The sequence below is a fragment of the Triturus cristatus genome, chromosome 4_2, assembly GCF_964204655.1.
Source record: "Triturus cristatus chromosome 4_2, aTriCri1.1, whole genome shotgun sequence".
Classification (NCBI taxonomy): domain Eukaryota; kingdom Metazoa; phylum Chordata; class Amphibia; order Caudata; family Salamandridae; genus Triturus; species Triturus cristatus.
Window position 1 is genome coordinate 400608986 of NC_140586.1, and position 20383 is coordinate 400629368.

Genomic DNA, 20383 nt, shown 5'->3' on the forward strand with positions numbered 1-20383 from the left:
TATATACGCCTCACATGTTGACTTCTAGTGCTATTTGCAGTTACTTAGTACCCAAGTGCACCCCATTTGGTTTCTCAGTAAGTGCTGGCTGGAATGAAACGGGACAAAGTAAAAACAAAACAGGTAGTTGTGTGTCTAACTGCAGCGCTTCCTGGTTCCCCACATCAATGTATCTCCTCTGCTTTTTGTTTGTTGGATCATTTGGTAAATGCCCAGAAACCTGTTTCAAGCAATTCATGAGCGTGCCCACCAGCCATGGACCCTTAATTGCATCTGCATCAGGGCCTATATCCCCTTAGTGTGTGCTCAGGGGTGTTGCTGTCATTTGGGGTCTGCGTGTCTACCTCAGTGTTATAAGTGGTTTGCAGCTCACTTAGAATAGCATCCAAGTTAGTAGCAATTTGGCTCTTATGAATGCCCACTGTGTCTTCTCGATGTAACGCAATGCTCTCCGCTTTAGCTCACCTCAGCAGGAAGCGCCTCCAAGCCAGTATGTGAATGGCGCTCGGGTGACAGCTACACTTTGGTGCATACTTTCCAGACAACCATCACACAGGAAGGGTTGGGTGTGACAGCATTACATCTGCATTCATCAGCACACTAATGGTATTTCTAGGCTGGAAGATAGAAAGGGTGTTCACACTTTACATTTGTATAGGTTGTGTCCTGTCATCACACAAATGGCTGATTTACCCCCTACTGATGTCTCCTCCCAAGGCTAGGTTGAAAGGGATTGTTGTGCACTTCTAGGTTTCTGTTGAAGTCATCCCTTGAACAAAGATAATTTCAGTAGAGTACAGGGGCTCTTACCCCATGTTTTAGGAGCACTGTTGGAACTGAAACTGAACCACTGTCAGAAGAACTGCTGAGCTGTTCAAAGGACTCATCTGGACTGCTCTTCTGCTGTAGCCCTGTTTCCTGCTACTTGCTGAGTGGCCTAAAGGACTCACTGGTTTGCTTTTCTGCTTTGCTCTGCTCCAAGCTGCTCCCTGACTCTGTTCTGCCAAGGCACAATGGTGCTGCCAGGAGAGATCGCCTTTAGAACTACTGGTTTTGTTGTGCTGATCTGCCTGTCTGCTGTTGTCCACTTTATGTCCCTCCCAATTGTTCTCCTGGGACTGGGCTGGCCCAGAATAGCATGTGTTCCTCTGAGTCTGGCCCTGGTAGTCCTCCAGCGCATGGTGGGTGCTTTCAACTTTCACTTTAATTACAAAGCTAGTGCTTGGGGAGCGCTTTCTTTTAACCTACAACCTGGCGCATAGTCAGTGCTCCACTGGGCTCCTGAAAAAGCACATGTTGTGCAACTAATTTCTGGTAAACTGAGCACGTGTAGAAATCCTTACTCCTTGTGCATGAGCGCTGTGGCCCAGCAGAGCCTTTGTTTGCAGTTCAGACCCCCTTCAGTGAGGGGACCTTGACGTACGGTGCCTGAGGGGAAAAGAGCTATTCAGTGGCACCCTCTCTACATTTATATTTGAACCCCCCAGTGGGGCCCCATCATCAGGGAAGCCACCGTGCTGTGTGAGTATCGCTGCTGTTGCTGCCTTTGGCCATGATAGAGTGGATCTGCAGGGACACGGAGGCTGCCCTCATCACATCGGGAGTACTGTGGGTGAGTTGGGCCCCAGGGGAATTAGGCAGCCATCCTACCATTTCTTCGTGAACTCCCAAACCAGTCAGGACAAAGGAAGGCTGCACTGGCTTCAGTAGTTGCTGCGCATGCTCACTGGCAACTATACTTGTAATCCTGCACGTGGAGGACCTGGAAGAGGTTTCCCTGCTAAAGTTTACTGTGGAAGTCTGGCCTTTCTGGACATAGAACCAGGACTGTGCATGTCCGGTGGCCATCTTGCAAGTTTGGGCAAGTTGTTGCCAGCAGTACAAGCCCTCTTTCTTGTAGAAAACACACGCATCGTGTGTTGAACGTGTCGGCCATATTGGGTGAGATCCAATCACCCGTTTTTTAGCCATTTGTCTGCATTATAATCGGTGACAGGAACACCTTTAAAGTATATTTTGTGAAATTCACTTGCATTCTGCCTGCAGTTGTGTAAAGTTACATCAACAGGAGGGAAAGAAACACACAAAAATAATATAATTTTTTCTTGTAGTTTAAAAAAAATAAATGAAAAATAAAGTGAATTTTTAATGAGCTATCTGTGTACCTGCATTGATTTCATGCAACTGATTTTGTTGTGGTCTTCCTAATAATTTCTCTATCAAACTCTCATGGAGAGAATTGTGGGACCAGCACCTTTTCTACAAGTTCCAGGTACTCCCCCATTAAAGTGGCAACAATGGAAGGAAAACTTTGAGGCTTATTTTGGAGAAATTGATGGTGATGCCTTCACCTCTAAGAAAAAAAAGGTCTTTTAGTTTACAATTTTGGTACCTAAGGTCAGAACATTTAGAAAACCTTACCATTGGAAACTGTAAGTGTGTTTATGTTGGGCGGAGAAGACCTCAACTGCAATTGATGAGTATACCTCCATTATTAGTACCTTAGACAAGCGTTTCAATCCAAAGAGAAACACCATTCTTGAAAGCCACACATTTCTTCAACGTTCCCAACTTCCAGGCAAATCTATTGACGAATTTGTTGCAAGTCTCAGAACGTTGGATGCTACGTGCATCTGTAGAGGATTCAGTGATGAAATTATCAGGGACCAATTGGAAGAAAGAGCTAATAATAGGAAAGTTCAATAGAAACTCTTATCAACTTAAGGCCCTGATTTGGAATTGGCTTTAAAGTTAGCAAGGAGTATTGAACATTCACAAGTCAGCATGAAGGAAATGAACAAGTGTACCAAACCCGTGAAAGTGAAACATCTTAATGGCAGATCCAATGTCAAACAAGTCAGCAAAAGGACCAGCACAGGTTTTTCTCAGAGTAGCGAAGGACAATCACCGAAACTCAAGAATGAGAAGGCAGAAAAGAGTGAACACACATGTTTCCATTGTGGAAGCAGGTCCCATCTGGGCAATGCCAGATTTTGCCCAGCACTCAACCAAAAGTGTTTTCAGTGTGGGGAAAAAAGGTCACTTTGCACGCGTGTGCAGAGCTAATATTGGTGAACTTTCTGTTCCCTCACAGTCAGTCAAGAACATTGAGGAAGATTTCTGCGATTTGGACGTGGATAATAACACTAATGCTGTCCTCAAAAGACCAAGGGTAGAGTATAGTGGTACCGTCCATGGCAGGTTTATGCAAAATAAAGCCTTCATCTTGCACGATCTCTGTGAACAGGAGAGATATAAGATTCTTGGCAGATTCTGGTTCTCCTTTCAATTTGTTGAAGGAAAAGGATTTTGGTGAATTTGATAATACTTTTGTGCATGAATCTGGCTTTAGAGTTTTTGCTTATGGGGCAAGAGGGTGAAGGTTGTGGGAAAAGTTTATGCTAATTTACAATTTAACAGTAAACATTCTGTGGGACCAGTATACATCATCAAGGATGGTGCTAATTTGTTGGGTTGGGTTGAACAAGGTGAGTTAGAGATTATTTTAGACCCCCATCATCACGAAATGGTACTGTCTAAACAATATTTGAATATGTTTAAAAACAACCCATTAGCAAATTCTGATTATTCCAATCCAGTTAATCAAATTGGAACTGAAGAAAGGGCCAGTAATTACCCTAAGACTTTTTTGTGAACAGCTGGGGGAAGTCAAGGGTTTTCAACACCGTATAATCTTCAAACACAACACAAACGTTGTAGCTCACAAGGTGCGCAAGGTGCCACTATGCCTACATGGTGAGTTAAAAATTGAAGTAGATAAATTGTGTTCCGCTAGTTTAATAGAACCCATTGAAGATGCAGAATGGTTGGCACCCATTTTACTGGCACGTAAGACAGACAAGTTGATGAGACTTTGTGTGGATCTCAGGGATCTCAATTCTAATATCTGGGTAGATCCTCAGCCATTGCCCAACATAAATGAAATGTTATCGACTTTGGACAAGGCCAAATACTTAACCTCTCTGGATGTATATTCAGCGTACCACCAGATTGAGTTAAGTAGAGACTCTAGGCAACTGATGTCATTTGTTGTGCCTGAAAGGGAATTTTGGGTATCCGAATGCCGTTCGGGTAAGCATCGGCATCAGCTGTATTGCAGCGTTGATGAATAATCTGTTCAATATCATCAATGGTGTAATGTTCTTCCAGGATTACATCTTAATTTTGGGAGTATCTATGGCAGAACATGACGGCAGAGTGAGGACAGTTCTCAACATCATCAAGGGATGAGGGTTGACCCTAAGAAAGGAGAAATGTAAATTTGCTCAAGAAGGTGTTGATTACTTGGGTCTTCATGTATCCGGGAAGGGAATTGTGCCCAAAATAAATAATTCTTGATGCCATTCAATGTGCACCAAACCCCAAAAATAAAGACCAGCTTTGTTCATTTCCTGGACTGGTGGAGTATTACTCCAAATTCGTCAGAAAGTTCTCTGACAAAACCAGTAGTTTATGCAACCTCCTAAATAAAAATATGAAGTACGTGTGGATGATTATTGTGATAAGGACTTTGAATCTATCAAAAAAGAAATTGTAAGTGCTTGTCCACTTAAAATGTTGGATATCAATGACTCGTGCATCATAACCACTGACGCTAGCTCATGGGAAGGAAGAGACTATTGCATTCACATCCAGGACATTGCGTAGCACAGAATCATCTTACTTCACAATAGAGAAAGAATCACTGGCCATGAGGTGGGGTTTCAGTATTTCAAAATGTTTGCATGGGAAAAAGAATGTATCTTGAGAACTGACCACAAACCTCTGTTAGACCTGTTCACCACCAAGGGCGGGGGAAGAATAACCCCGCGCATTGCCAAATAGCAAAATAGACTACAAGAATATCAGTATAGGTTGGAGTACGTGCCTGGTGCGAAAAACGATGTTGCCGATTTACTCTCAAGGTTGCTGTTGGAAGGCAACAATGAGGACCAAGAGGATACTGATGAATTGGAAATTGTGTGTGGTGTGCGGTGAGTTTGATGGGTGACACCACAAAAGGTGCCTTGTCTGAGCAAGATTGGTTAGATGCTGTATCAAACTATGGAATCCGTCAGGTTGTGGTGATATGTGTGGTGAATGGTTGGCCTGCAGTCAGAAATACCTCTGAAGCATTGGTTCCTTTCAGTAGAATAGAGACGGAACTATCCATTGTGGGGAACATTTTGCACAGGAGTTGGCAATTGGTTGTCCCAGATTGCCTTCGGGAGAGAGTTCTAGTTTTAGCTCACGAAGGGCATCTTGGAATCCAGGCCATGAAAAGAAGGATAAGGGAAGATTTCCGGTGGCCTGGTGTGGACAGGGCGATGGAACATTATGTTAGGAATTGTTGTACGTGTGCCCTCAGGGACAAATCACAAGTGACTTGCCCATCTCCTGTCAACCCCATTATGGTTAAGAATACACCATGGAGTAAAGTGGTGTTTGATGTTGGTGGCCTCCTCTTTGGTGTTGGGGGTATTACACCCAAGTATGCATTGGTCATGATAGACTATATGTCAAAATGGCCCAAGGTGAAATTCATGGCCAGTATGAACTCAGATGCCATCATCAGGTTCTTCAAGGAGGCATTTTCTAGGGAAGGGTTTCCTGAGGAATTGGTCACTGACAATGGGACCCAGTTAACATCTAGAGAAATGGAGAATTTTCTTGATAATTCTGGCATAAAGCATACTCTAACTTCCCTCTATTATCCTCACAGCAATGGTCTTTTAGAAAGAGTAAACCACTGCATTAAGGAGCAATTGCAACTTGCACTCATTAATGGGTTACATTGGAAGTAGGCAATGAATGATATGTTGTGGGCAATGATAACTATCCCTCATATAAGTACTGGAATATCTCCTATTACTTTGTTAAGGGGGATGATAGAGGGGTCCAAACTCAATAAAGAATGGATGGAAAGGAAAACCATTGATGTAGCAAGGTTGGCAAAGGTGGCTGATGTGAGAGTCGCTGTTCAGGAGAAGTATGGTTCTATGAATAAACATCATCAGGTCCCTACGGTCCAGGTGGGAGACTGGGTGAGAGTTAAAAGCCTGGGTTTTGTCCGCAAGGGTTTGTCATGTTTTTCTGCACTTATTCGGGTTAAGAAGGTGAAGGAGCAGGTAGTGATACTGGAAAATGGGAAGACATGGAACAAATGTTTTATTTCTATTGCATCCAAATATAAGCCAGAATATGTTAGAAGGAAGATGGGTGTGCATGTTGATTCTGCTCAGCCCAATGTGGAGTCTACGCAGGCCAATGGGTGTCCTGCAGAGTAAGTATATGACAGAGTCACGTCAAATCCTTCAAGGCCTACTCCGACCAGCAGAAGCCTTGAATTTAGTGCATCTGACAGTGGGAGGGTATTTCCTTTCAGAGCATCTGTCAGGGCTAGGACACGTCCCACAAAGTTTAGTGATTATGAAATGTTTTGATTCACTATTTTCTTATCTGTATCTTTCTGGTCACTACATTGCCTTTCACTGTTTTCTTCTTAGACATCTGCTGTGGTCACATTCATTCACCTGTATAGTTCTCTTAGGGGTACATGCATCAAACCTGTATTTTGCGATTCCCAAATAGCGAATTTTACCGATTCGCTATTTGGGAATCGCAAAATGCTATGTATGTAGAAATCGCAAAATAATTTGCGATTCCTTAACATTACCTATTATCGATTCGGAAATTGCGAATCGCTATTAGGTCATGTGACTCCATTCATTCCTATGGGCCTTAAGGCCCATAGGAATGAATGGTATTGCATTCGATCATTGCGATTACCAAATTGGTAATCACAAATAGCGAATGCAAATCCAATGGTGCCCGGGGGCCTAAGGTACCCCTAAAATACCAAGCAATAAAAGGCATGTGTGCACATGTAAAGCACACACATGCTCAAAGGGCATGTATGAGCTACATGGCACTTTGAAAAATGCATTTTTGTGCATGTTTCAAAGCAAGCACAAATTACCATCAACTTGAAGTTAGCGTTTCCTAAATGCACAGTTCACCTTTAGGAAAGACTACATGCATAGGCGTTAGGGTATTGCAAATTGAGTTTCCCTAAATGCATTCACAATTTAGGTAATCACAAATAAATGTGATTACCTAAATTGCGAATGCCAAAACCTATATGCATAGGAAAAGGCAAATCGGCCCATTTGCGAAGTGGAAAAAGCTTGATGCATGTGCCCCAAAGTCTCTTCTTATGCATTTCAGTCATTAAGATTTTATTGTTTTTTTGTGATTTTGTCGGCAGGAAGGGGGTGTGTTGGGCTGGAATGTTGGTTGATAGTTCCATGTGTGGAACACTGTTCCATGTGTGGAATGGTGCAGGGGAGCAGGGATACGCAGTTGCTGCCGGACGGGGTTGAATAAAGTTGTGCTCAAGCACTCACCATCTTTGCACTTCCTTTCAGTGACACAGTGAGAAGAATAGAAAAATGGGCAAAATGTAATGAAGTGCTGCTGTGAACAACTATGTACTATAAAGTTACTCTGTTACACTAATAGATAGTGCTACCACTAACACAGCAGAACTTCAAAATCCGCTGGGTAGCAAATATAGGAAGCATAATGGTACTTCAAGGTGTATGTTTTTCAATCTTTAGTAATATTTTCAGAACTACTGCTGCCAATGCATTTCTCATAACTGTTTATTTTAGGAGCATGTTCTTTCATTTCTTATCCGAGGCTTGTCAAAGGAAACATCACCAGTTTATGCACCAGAGATGGATGACAAGCTATTGACCTAACACTAGTTACTGGTAGCAAAGCTCATGTTTCCACTTTCACCCCATGTTTTTAATTCAGTCTTAGGACACCTTTTTGGAAGTCACTTGAAGCTCAAAGACAATATTCACCTTCATGCAGGTAAAAAACAACTGAGCGAGAAACATTTGCATGGCTATTTGAAATGCCTATATGGTGAAGGTCTCATAAATCATTGCAATATGTCAACTCCCCTTTCCCTGAAACAAAATATCCGGGTCAGTAATCATCTTGTTGCCACAGACAGGCTGCAAGCCACTCTCCAAAGTGGTCGACCACTCCTGACCTCTCAGCACCATTTGATGCCACTGGATACAATATACTACTTCAACAGCCTTTTGTTTACCCAAATATGTAGCAATGCTTTATCGACTTTCTGCAAAAAGGGAGCATGCCGGGTTAAACTATGGTCCACCTTATTGACTAATCGACTACCACCAACTATCATTGAAGTGCCATGCAGAATGCACCTACGACTGATCCTCTGCAATATCTACATTGTATTATTTGTGCACATCCTAAGTGACTCAAACTTTGTTACCACATGAAGGTTGACGGTAACATCGACAACGTAAACATTTCACATAGCAAAACATTTACTTTACATTAAGTCTGACATTATCTTATCCTGGAAGATTTACTCTTCTTACTTTAATCAGCAATTAGAGCAAGGTGAAGGCCATACCCAACTTCAAGGGAAGGTTTTATTGATGCAAAGGTAATATTGCTGTAAGGGTTGCATACATAGCTGGTGCTTTAGCAAAGGCATGCCCTTGGTGTCTTGTGAATACACTGATGCACTTTTCTTTGACAAGCCATGAAGAAGCATTGAAATAACCCCTTCTTCCAATGGATCGTTATGAGAAGTCCATGCATTAGTCGTCTTACCCTTCATCAAAAAACTGCAAGGCATCTCTGTGGACTCGAAGCCATAAAGCAAATTGAAAACAGCCAAAACACATGCTAAAAGTTCCCATTTCGTATTTGACTTGACAAGTCCCTCTGGCCTTCTCTGACAAACCATATCTCCACCTGGTGAGGTGCTTACTCACAAGGACGCTATCTGTGAAGCTCTCTTCCACTTCCTCATCAAATCCTGGAAGTATCGAGGGAGCTAAAAACATGTAGTATTAGACCTGACACAAACTAGCTGCTCCCCCTCCAATGTTGCTCACTTCAAGTGTCTTTCGATCTCTCCCTGTGCACTACTCAATAAAAGGTAGATTGGATGTCAGGAGAAGTGCATTGAACATCGAACAAAAAAAGAGCATACATAAATGAGTGTATATATACATGTATATTTAAATAACTAAATAAATAAATACGTGAAAAGATTAGAAACAAAGTATGTGACAATTACTGGTCGGGAACAAACAAAATGACAATTCCATATTGCATTTATAAAGGCAAAACCGCTGACGTATATTTTTAAAGCCAATGCATTTCCAGATTTGGAATATTTCTATATTTTCTAAGTAAAAATGTGATCGAAGATGGAAGGCAGGACCTCGCCTTCACGCTTTCTGCCAAACGAAATAAAAAAAATCATTTGGAGAACATGTAAATCCACCAAACCAATTAATCATATAGCAGTGTCTGCATTAATCGAAGTAGAAAAGGAAAATGTAATAAAATATGAGACAGTGGTTTTTGTAGTCAAATCAAAATTTATGTCTTCATAAAAACAACAACAAAATGTGGTGTTTGAACAGGCCTATAGAAACAAGAATACTGCCACAGACCATAGGACGGAGAGTAGATATTAAATAAGGATTTGTTAGCAAAGAGTCCCTAAAATGTTAAAAAGGATTGATTTATATCAAAACCCAAATGCCAAAACGTGAACATTGTGTTCTGATCCTGCAGAGCATCGTTTAATCTATAATGAAACAAAAGCTTAAAGATCTGCTTTAAAGCTTATGGTATTTGACTCTTTTACAAAGAATACGGTGCTGGGGGACTACTGCTTGAATGAGAAGCCTTGAGGTACTCTTAACAACTGCAAGATTCTAAAGCTTGAAAATAAGAATATTTTCAAGATAATTGCATTCAAACAGTGTTTGAGATCAAAGCAGAAATTTAGGGACTGATGTGAAAATTGCGAATGCCACACATTTAAAGCTTAATAAACATGATTTTTTCACCCATTCAATTGTAAGAAATGGCAGTTTACTGTTGTTCTGGCCCTCTCTTCCTTAGTTTATTCTCAGTTACCCAGCATTTCAACAAGAAATGATTTACGTAGAAACAATATTGTGGTACATACAATATTAGTACCGTTAATGAGCTCAGTAGGATGAAGGATTTTGAACAATAATATGGCAATGCGTATATTTATTGTCTACACAAGGCTAGAATACTTCTTGAGAAAAAGGCCAAACACACCAAACGAAATGTCTTGCCTGAAGTCATACTCATACTTCTCGACCAGTTACGGAATAAGGTGCTATAAGGTGCTATAGGAATGTAGTGTAGCAGTAGCGTATGCTTTTTAGCTCGATGACTCCCTTGGAAGCAAAGGGCTATTCCTCAAAAAAGAGTAGAGTAGAGTCATGTTCGTCTAGGCGTGTTTCCCAGGTTGACATAATTTTAATCATTATATGTCATAGCTCCATAGATTTTTACCGTAGATAGTACCCTGAGCAAAAATTCTTGTGATGTAGGTAGCAATGTAATTATTTCCTTTTTCTATTTCTTTGTAAAGTGCTTGACTTTCTCTCCTATCCTTGTGGTTGCGGGACAACCTAGCAATAAGAGTAAGATTTGAGATATTACCCCCAGGTCCCTTATGTCCTTGTCCCATTCATTGACAAAGTGGAGATAACCATCTCCTGACATAAAAACCAGAGGAATGCTGGGAGCCTAATACTGCACCTCCCACCGGGAGTACATAAGCAGTACTTACCCAGCATCCCGCCGGTTCTTTTTTTCTGTCTTTCAACAGAATGGACGTGGTGTGCTGGTGCTGCTACTGCTGGGCTAGAGTGGTATGCGGGCACGGGGTTTCCTGGTCTGTCTTCTGGCCTGCGGGGCTTGCTGGGTGACAGGACTGTTCGTGGCCAGTGAGCTGCCTGGCCGGCCGGCCCTTTGCAGCTGGTGCGTGACCTCCCGGGTGCTTCCGGGTCGTGTGCGTGTCCTCCTGAGGCCAGGCCGGGTGGAAGACACGCCGCGTTTGCACTGTTCCTGGCAGTAGCGGTCCGTGGAGGGAGTTCCGTGGGGCAGTGAGGCGGGGCAGGGGAGGGGCAGGGTGGGGGAATGTAAACACCGGAATATGGATGAACGGAGGTAAGTACACATTTAAATAAATAAAACTAATTTCGTTGAGCGCGCTGCATCGCATTTTGCGATGCAGCGTGCGCTAAGGAATTCGTTTTATTTATTTAAATGTGTACTTACCTCCGTTCATCCATATTCCGGTGTTTACATTCCCCCACCCTGCCCCTCCCCCGCCCCGCCACACCGCCCCACGGAACTCCCTCCACGGACCGCTACTGGTTCCTGGCCTTCCCGCTGTTGGAGTGGGGGCCTTGCTGTTGGTGGTGTTCCAGGCCCCTTTCCGGGTAAGTTCCGTGTAGCGTTTCTTTCCCTCTCTCCCAGCAGGTGTGTGTGTGTCTGATGTGCCTTTATCTTGCCTGGGAAATGGCTGAGTCTCTCCGGTGCAGCTTGTTTCCTGCTGTTGCTGTGTTGTGCGCCACTGCCTTTGTTTTTTGCAGATGCCCTTTTGTTCCTTGACTCCTGCTGAACCTAGGTTTGGGGTGGCATGGAGCGGGGTCCGTGGTTGGATGGCGCGTTTCATGCACTCCTGGGTTCCTGCGGGTGCTGTGCGCTCCGTTCTGAGGTGCTCAGAGGTGCTTTGTTGGCCTGGCCTGCCTCGGTGGGTCCTCACTGCCTTCAGCGCTGGCCAGGTGCCTCGCATGCCGGTGCTTGGTGCGTGTGTGTTGTCACGGCACTCGGTTGGGGCTTGGTGGCGATACCTTCGCCCACTCTGCCCCGTGGATCCGCAGTCCTTCAGCGCTGCCTTGACTGCTGGGGTGTGGATGGGGCTCTCGGCTCACCTGCCGGCCTTGGTGCTGGGTGCCGTGGGTTCGCGCCTCGGGTCCTGTGCTTCTGGGCGGCTTCCGGGGCAGTATTTTCTCCCTGCATGTCGGGCTACCTCTGTGTTGCTCTGCATCTCTTTCCACACGCTGCTTGTGCTTCTGGGGCTCATTTTGCTTAATGTACTCGCCCCTTGTGGGGTCACTCTGGCCTATTGGTTATGGTCTTGGACTCCTACTCTGTGGATTGGGTGCTTGATCCCTGGTCTTTCGACGGGGTCTGTGTGCTCCATTGGAAGTGTTGTCATGGTACATTTCTTACGAGGGGTCGTGGGCGTTGGTTTGTCCTGCTGGGCGCTGCCTGCTTCGTTCCTGAGCTGGCTGTGCTCGTGCAGTTTTGCTGCTTGGGCCTTCGCCCTTCAGCCCTTTTGCTTCTGGGTCGCTGTGGCCTGGTGGTTGAGTCTCTGCCTCTTGCTCGTTGGTTCTGTGTTCGGTGCCTGAGTCTGTTCCACCTTGTCCGCCCCTGCTCTCGTCCTGCAGTCTTTCCAGCCTGACGGCTCCTGCTCGGTCTGCTCTCGGGGGCCTCCACCTTCCCGGTGCTGTGCGTTCTCTCGGTTCGTGTGTCGCAGTGTTTGGCCTGTCTGATCCTCGTTTGGGGGTTCGGGCTGCTCCTTCTTTTGTGCCGCTGTTCCTGTGGTGGGCTGTTGTCCGGGTCCTCACTCTGGCGGCTGGTCCTGGGGCCTGTGCAGTTTCGCGGCCTCAGATGCTGCGTGCTTCCCCTGCTGCGCCCTATGTGTGCTCCTGGTTTGGGTCGTGTTTGGCCTGGGGATGCAGGGGTTTGGCCTGGGGTTCCGGGGTGCGCGGCACCCCTTTCTTCCATCGTGTGTTGTGGGGCTGCCTGTTTTTGTCCCAGGGCCTCCTACGAGTGGAACTTGTCCTCTGCCTTTGGGCTCTTTCATGTGGACTGGCTGGTGCTGTGTCCGGCAGCTTGCCTCTTCTGAGCTGGGGTTGCTCTGGCGCTTTCACTGTGCTGCTCCTGGTTTCTTGGATTGGTCCTTGTGTTCCCCTGCTGCTGCTGCGGCCTGGGGCCCTGTCGCCCCGTCCTTCTCTGTTCTCTGGGTTGGGCCTGTTTCATCCTTGCTTGGGTCTCCGCCTATGCTTGCCAGGGACAGTGGGTCTCCGCCTGTTTTTCTGGTTTACTCCCGGCCTTTGGCTTGCTTCGGTGGGTCCTGGCCGTGCCCTTCTCCTTGGATCTGCGTTTGCCTTTCTCCAGGTTTTGCTGGCGGTGCTGCTCGGTTGGTGGCTGCTCCTTCTTCTGCCCCCTGTGCGCTGGTTGTTTCTGCCTGCTGTCTGTCTCCTCCTGTTTCTCGGCTGGGGCTGGTGTGCAGCTCCGGTCCTCTTCTGGTCCCGTTCCCGATCTGTGCACTTCCTTTTGCCAGTTGTGTCCTTGGGACCGGTTGTGGCTGTCGGTGGCCGGGGTTTCTTGTGTGGCCTCCAGTCTTCCCTGCCTGCTCCTGGCCTTGTATGGCCTCGGGGTTTGGTGGGGTCCTGCCTGGTCGGTGCTTGGCTGCCTGGTGCTGTGGCTTTTTCTGGCTGGTGTGGTTGGGCTCCTGCTCTTCCTTTGGTGTGTGGTGCAGATTGGGGTCTGCTTCTGGTGGTCCGTTGAGGGCCTTGTTGCCTCGGCCCTCTCACGGCCTGGCTGTGGGTTGGGTTTTCTGTCCCCAGTGTGCCTGGCGCCCGGGTTGGTTGTCCTCCTGCCCTGGCGTGGTGGCATGCCTTGGGCTGGGGGGGCGTTGTTCTTTCGCCCATTCTCCCCCTGGCGTGCGTTCCGTGTGGTGGTTTGCTGCTTTGGTTTCCCTTTCCCTGGTGGTCCGGGGTTCATGTCGCTGCGGTTCTCCTTGTTGGGGGTCCACCTGTGTTCCTGGTGCGGTTGCTCCCTGTGGGCTCCTGGTCTCCTCTGGTCTCTGTTAGTGGCAGGGTCTGGGCCTGCCTGGTGCCTGGGTGGGAGGCCCCTTGGGCTTCCCTACTCCTGTGGGGTTTTTCGGCACCTGTTGGTCACCTTCTTCGGCACTGCCTGTGCGCTCTGGTTGTTTGGGCGGGGCGCCCAGGTGGTGTCAGCCGTGCCCTTGTGTGCCCTTCTAGGCCTACTCCTGCTGGCTGTTCTCTTCCCGGGCTTGCTTTGCCTCTGGTTGGATGCCCGCGTTTTTTCTGCCTGGTTCTGCTGGGTTTTCCTTGGCTGTGGTTGGGCTTTGGGGCCCCCCCCCATTGCCCCGGTGCTCCTCCTTTGTTGGCCTTTCTTGTGGCTGGGGACTCTCTGCCCTGTTTGCCGCTGGGCTGCGTCTTGCGTTTCGGGCCTGTGTGGGTCCTGATGTTCTGGGTTGGCGTGTCCGGGGTTGCCTCCGTTTGCCCCTGCTCTGCCAGCTTGCTGCTGCTTCGGTGTGGCTCCAGCTGTGCCTTCTTGGTCTTGCTGGCTGCTCTGTGTCTTCTGTGCCGGCTCTGGGATGTGTTTTGCCTGGCGTCCTCTGTCTTACCTGGTGCTGGTGTTCTGCCCGCTCCTGTCTTCCCTGGCTCTCCCGGGTGCTGTTCCTGGTGTGTTCTGGTCTTTGGCATGTCCCCCTTCCCTCCTCCCCTCCCCTGTGGGGGTGTGGTTCTGTGGTGTTTGTCTGCTTCTGTAGGGCTCTGCCCTCCTTGCTGCTGGTTGTCTGGGGTCTGGTGCTGCTTGTGCCTCTGGCTCCTTTGCTTCCTCCGGTTTCCGCATGGGTGGTTGCCTCTGTTTGTTTTCGTCCGGGTCGCTGTGTGGTCCGGCGGTTGTGTGCTGTGGGTCTCTGTCTGCCTCCTGCCCTGTGCTTCGGCTTGTGCTCTGCGTGGCTTCTTCTGGATGCGAGTTGGGTCGGGGTCCTCCTGCTTCGGCGGTTTGCTTGTCTTCGGCCCTGGCTTCCAGCTGTTTTCTTGGCCTGTGATCTTTTTGTCCCTGCCATCTCCCGCTCAGCTGTTCTCTCCAGTGTTGGGTGGGGTCGGGCCTGGTTGGCTCCTGGTCGGGGGTGCTGTGCGCCCCGGGGTTTTTCTGCTGCTCCTTCTGTGGTTTGGTGTCGGGCCCTGGTTCGGTTTGTGGCCTTCTCCTTGTGGCGCTTTGATCCTGCTGGCTCTTTGGGCATTGTGCGGCCGGGTTCCTGGGTGTCCGTTCCTGTTTGCCCCGGCTTTTTGTGGCTTTGCCTGCTCCTGGGATCTCGCTGTGGCTTCTCCTTCTGGGCTGGGTGCTTGGTGGTTATCGTTGGTGGCCCTGGTGGTGCTGGTCGTTCTTTCCTGGGGCCTGGGCTGCTTCCAGTTTTTCTGGTTGGCTGCCTCCTTGTTGGGGCTGTGGCCTTCTGTTCTCCTTGGCTTGGTTTCCGGTCCTTGGTTGTGTCCCTTTCTGGCGGGTTCTGAATTACTGGCCGGTTGCCTCCTGCAGTTCCCCCCTTTTTTTGCTCCCTCTGGGTGCTGCCTTGGTGGGCTTTCCTGGGTGTGCTTGCTGGTTCGGAAGGCTGGGTTTCTGCTTTGGTATTCTCCACTTTGTCAATGAATGGGAAGAGGACATAAGGGACCTGGGGGTAATGCTCTATTACTTACCGGTAATCTTCATTAGTCCGGGTCCAATTGTCCTCGTCCCATTCATACGCCCCTCCCTCCAGGGCGGCAGGCCTGCCTGTGTGGACTTGGTTGTACAGGTGGGATGCTGGGAAGTACTGCTTATGTACTCCCGGTGGGTGGGGCAGTATTAGGGTCCCAGCATTCCTCTGGTCTTTCTTTCTGTCAGGAGATGGTTATCTCAACTTTGTCAATGAATGGGACGAAAACTACGGGACCCGGAGTAATGAAGATTACCGGTAAGTAATAGAGCATTTCCCACTAACCTGCAGAATCGTTACCCATTCTGCGCCCGAAAGCTTGTCTCTAGGCCTCCTTAATAGCAGTCAATTCTTAACTCAAAAGAGTTGGTCTGAAGGTTGTGCTGAGATATACATTTATGAAATACCAATAGAAATGCACTGCCAGAGCTATTACCTAATGTAAAAGAGCAACACTTAAATAACACTTCATGTATGTGTGCAATAAAAAAGCAGTTAAATAATAAAAACTATTCAAATCAAATAAAGCAACATGATCTCTCTACATGCAAATTTACTACTGTGCACCCTTTACACACAATATGGAATGTCCACTGAGTTATAGCAAATACTGCATCTTTCAAAAACAAAAGGACCATGCAAGATCAAAATACCACAAAATCATGGTAAATCTCTATGAACTGTTCATGATCAATACACTTTGTGAACACCAGAAACCTTAGGTTCCTAAAACAGCAGAATCACGTTTCTCAGTGTGCAGCATTCAGGCTTTTCTCTAACCCAATACAAAGAGTCTATTGGCCCATTGAAAGTGAACATCTCTTACGTGGGGGTCTTGGGGGAAGAGATATGCTCTGGGTCAATAGGTTTACAACTGGAGGAGGCAGGTCTTGGTAGTGATGGCAGGCAAATGACTAACTGACCAACAAGGATGATTGGTTTGTGAGCACACCGAAATAAGGGCATGCATTAGTGCTACTCAAACCCTGTTCTATCTATCTGTATCTGGCTAGCAAGTAAGCCAAATGAGTGATGTACATCTGCACTACAAGGCAGGTGAACCCCAAATCTGGCATGCCCATGTGTCTTTCAGCACCCAGACTTATTAGGTGATGGAGATGTGATCACATCACGGCAAGAGACTGATAGTAGGTACCGGGAATGGGCAAATGAAAGGTGGAAAGGTTCCAAACAAGGAACAATGTAACAAAACTAAATATTGTCCACCATGCAAAGGATTACACAGATCATCTGCCCTTGTAGATGATCGTTTCTTGGGTAGCATTCTTCTGGTCTATGGTTCAGGGAGGCTCTATGCATCTCCCTGAAGGTTAGACTCAAGTGTGACCTGGCTTCTATTTGCAAGCAGGGAGTGGAAGTGCTCTCCAAGGGTTAGTTGGCTGGCATACTGTTGCTTCAGGACCTAGAAGGCCAAGGAACGGGTCCCAGCAGCTGACTATTTGAATGTGGCTGAACTGGACCCTGCTGGAGCTCTTGCTCAAGCGAGACTGTTCTTGAGGATCTTTCACCGAGAGCCTGAAGCTACAGTAGTAACCAAGAGGAAGAATCCAAATCCCAGAAGAAAATTGGGACTAGCCATTTTTGGATCTCTGGTGAACACTGACTAGGTGGTAGGGATACGCAGGAAAGGTGTAAACTCTATGGACAAAATTTCCAGGAATGTCCTCCTGACTATTTGAATATTCCATAGCAGGCACAGCTGAATTTGTGCTGCAGTCAAACAATGGGTTCCAAGTCTGCTTGGTTACAGAGGCCAACTCTTGTGGGTGAGACTGTGGTTTGTCTTAGAAGGTAAGAGAGTCAACATAAAATATAAGAGCACAGAGTTAACTACAAATCTGGAAGTACAACCAGGGCAGAAAAGAAATGACTGCATGAATGGAACCCCCGCTCAGTAATGAGGGGGCATTAGACTCTGAAGGTGCTAAACAATGTCCATTTGACCCTCACGATGCAACATGCACTCAATGTTGGACCAGCAAAATAAGATCCCTGAGTTCATTGGTGTGACACTACAGCCTTTTTTCCCTAGCTACGCAGAGGCGGCCTCATCTAAAAAGAGTGACGCTGGTGGTTAACAATCTGAGTCCATTCCCACAGTATTTACAGAAAGTGAGACTCGTCAGACACACTCACAGTAAAAGTTCAAACTGGTAGTCAATAATTGAAAAATCTAGTGGGAATAAATGATCATAAGCCTTTTCCAACAGAGGGTCAGACATGATGGGAAAAAATGTCCTGAAGGCCCAGAGAGGTGCCAGCAGCAAAACAATGAACAGATCTACATGATTAAAGGGGCCAAACCGAAAAACCAGAGACAAGAAGGTTACTTTCGAAAGCTATTGCCACCAAAAGCCAACACAACACACACAATACACAAAATCGTGCACCAACACACATACAGCAAGGCAGTTTGAACACCCCCCTATCAGCCATTAGCTACTGTGGTTCAGCTGGCGTTAGGCATTGGCTAACAGGGTTGTTCATCATTGTTCGTGTCCGCCCACTTCCTCTGGCAGATGTAAGCATCCTAAAAAAGTGTTGCCTCTCCGCATTCTTGTTTCTTAAAATGTATATCCTCCCCTTAGGGCTCGGCTTTTGAAGAGTGCTAAGGCGCCGCTCACTCCATGAGGGATCCTGTGCACGTTCTCCTGTGAGGGGCTCTGCTCATCCGTTGCTCACCAGTGCTCACAAGCTTCTCTCCGTCCTGGCACCTGTTTATATTTATTTATTTTGCTAGAGCCTGGCAGTTGCATAGTGCTACTGGATCACTCGCTTTTGTTTTGAGTGCTCTTGTGCATTTTATATTTCATGTGCACTTTTAACCTTCTGAAGTGGAAGTCGGAAAAATAAATAAAAAAAAGACACAAAATGCCTGCATCACGACATGTGTTCTCATGTGCTCTGATGCATACGCATGTATGCGACATCACCCAGGGCATCATGACAGGTTTTTCCTTAAAAACAGAAATTATTCCAAGATGGCTGACATATGCGCTTATGTGCGTGTATGTCTCATGACATATGCACATGACTACGCCGTGATACTCCAGCAGCTATGGAGTACTGATATAAATAAGCACTAGCACAGCCAATATGTCTAGAGACCTCTTGGCTTTGCTAATTCTTATTTCGCAATGTTGAGAGTGTTCTCTAAAGTTTGCTCTTGTATCATTGTAATTCTCATCCGGTTTCTTTTGTGTCCACATTTTACCGAATGCCAGGAAGCATCAGAGATTTCTGTGTGCTATGTTTGCTTCTCACTCACTCACTCTGACTGAAAGATGAAATGAGATTTACAGTGCAATAAAGTAATGCTACCCATTGAATTATCTTTGTAATCCACTGTCACCAGGTTCAGAGTTAACCATCTGCAGGGTATTGATCAATAAATCAATACTTTTCAAAATGAATTTTCAAAGTGACTAGGTTCCAAAGAAATACACAGCTTTAGAAAAATCCCAAACGCTGGGGGTTGATTTAGCTCGGTAAATATATCCCTTCCCTTAAAAAAATAAAATAATAGTAATAAAATAGATAACATGCGCGTGTGTAGGCCTCATGACTATCAATGCGGCGCTGCTGAGCGCTGCTATTTTGGTACTTGATTAAATATAAATAAAAGAGTAGGATCAAACTCTTTTGTGGCTCCCAAAGCACACTTAGGAAATCATAAGCCCGAGCTAAAAATTTAAAATGCAATTTATGTTGTGCCCCATTTAGCACAGAATTACAATAAAAGTAAGCATTTTATACAGTCTTTTCCTTCAGGGATCCCGTGTCAACAGCGAGAATGAATAAAGAACATTACATTAGAATTCAGCTAATTCCGCCTCAGCCCATTCAGCACAGTTATGATAAGGTTTCACGTTAAGCGCATAATGCCGATTTTCCCCACAATAAAACTAAATGCCCAATATCAGCTTTTCTCCTTTCCTCCTTTGAAGCATTACATATTCAAACGAAGACATAGTAAAAATACAAAAATCAACTCAAGACACAATCCGTTTCTTCCCTCGTCAGCCCTGGGTCTCGCAGATGCGCTGACGCAGTATCAAAAAACAAAAAAAAACAAAGTGGTAAAAATTCATACCTGCCCGCAAGCCAGGCCCATTCCTCTCTCCCCCATGCCATGTGGGCAGGAGAGATTTAACTCCAAGGCATCCGCTCCAGAAGCCTGAAAAACAAATTACAAGTTTAAAAAATGTTTTAAAATGTATTTTAAAATGCAATAGATAAAAATTGTTGTATTGTTTAAAGGCCAAAGGTCTAAATAAACATATCTTTTGACTTGACTTGAAATCATAAAATCATTCTCCAAATTATACCATGTACGTGGTTTGGTGAAAATCACCTGCCGTTGATAGCCAACATATATTGTCACTCTATTTAGCTGCATCAGTGGCGTTAATCAAAATAATGGGGTCTTTCTGCAGAATGTGGTGCATGGCCCCTGAGACTTCCCATCTCATGTATATTCATAGACCTTCAGCTGAATGGGTCACCTTACAGAAGGGTGGTAGCTTGTGTTACGCATCTAACATGTATCTATGTGTTAGACCTGTCAGCCTTAGGGTGGTATTTCCCCCAAATTTTTGCCTTTTGCCTTTCATTTTTATGGATTCTTTTGTTGGACTTAGGACTCTGAGCACTTTACAACTGCTAACCAGTGCTAAGGTGAATGTGCTTCTCTCCTAAACATGATTGGCATATTTGCTGTACCGGTAAAACCCTTGTAAAGTGATATACCAAATACCGAAGACCTATACTTCAAATGCTACTAGTGAGCTGCAGCATTGATTGTGCTACCCACAGAGTAGCCTTTCAAACCTGTCTCAGGCCTGCCACTGCAGTGCCTTTGTGTGCAGTTTACTGCCACTTCGACTTGGCATTTAAAATGACTTGCAAGGCATTGAACTACCCATTACTTATATGTAAGCCACC

At 46.1% G+C, this 20383-nt stretch overlaps 1 protein-coding gene across 2 annotated transcripts in view; it reads right to left on the reverse strand.

Annotated features, from left to right (window-relative positions):
* DPYD (dihydropyrimidine dehydrogenase) overlaps positions 1–20383 on the reverse strand; it is a 3539101-nt gene that overhangs the window by 922077 nt on the left and 2596641 nt on the right. For both annotated transcript variants that reach the window (XM_085601856.1, XM_085601855.1), the window contains one exon: positions 19533–19616. In XM_085601856.1, coding sequence (XP_085457982.1) covers positions 19533–19616 — 84 coding nt within the window. The remainder of the gene's footprint in view (positions 1–19532; positions 19617–20383) is intronic.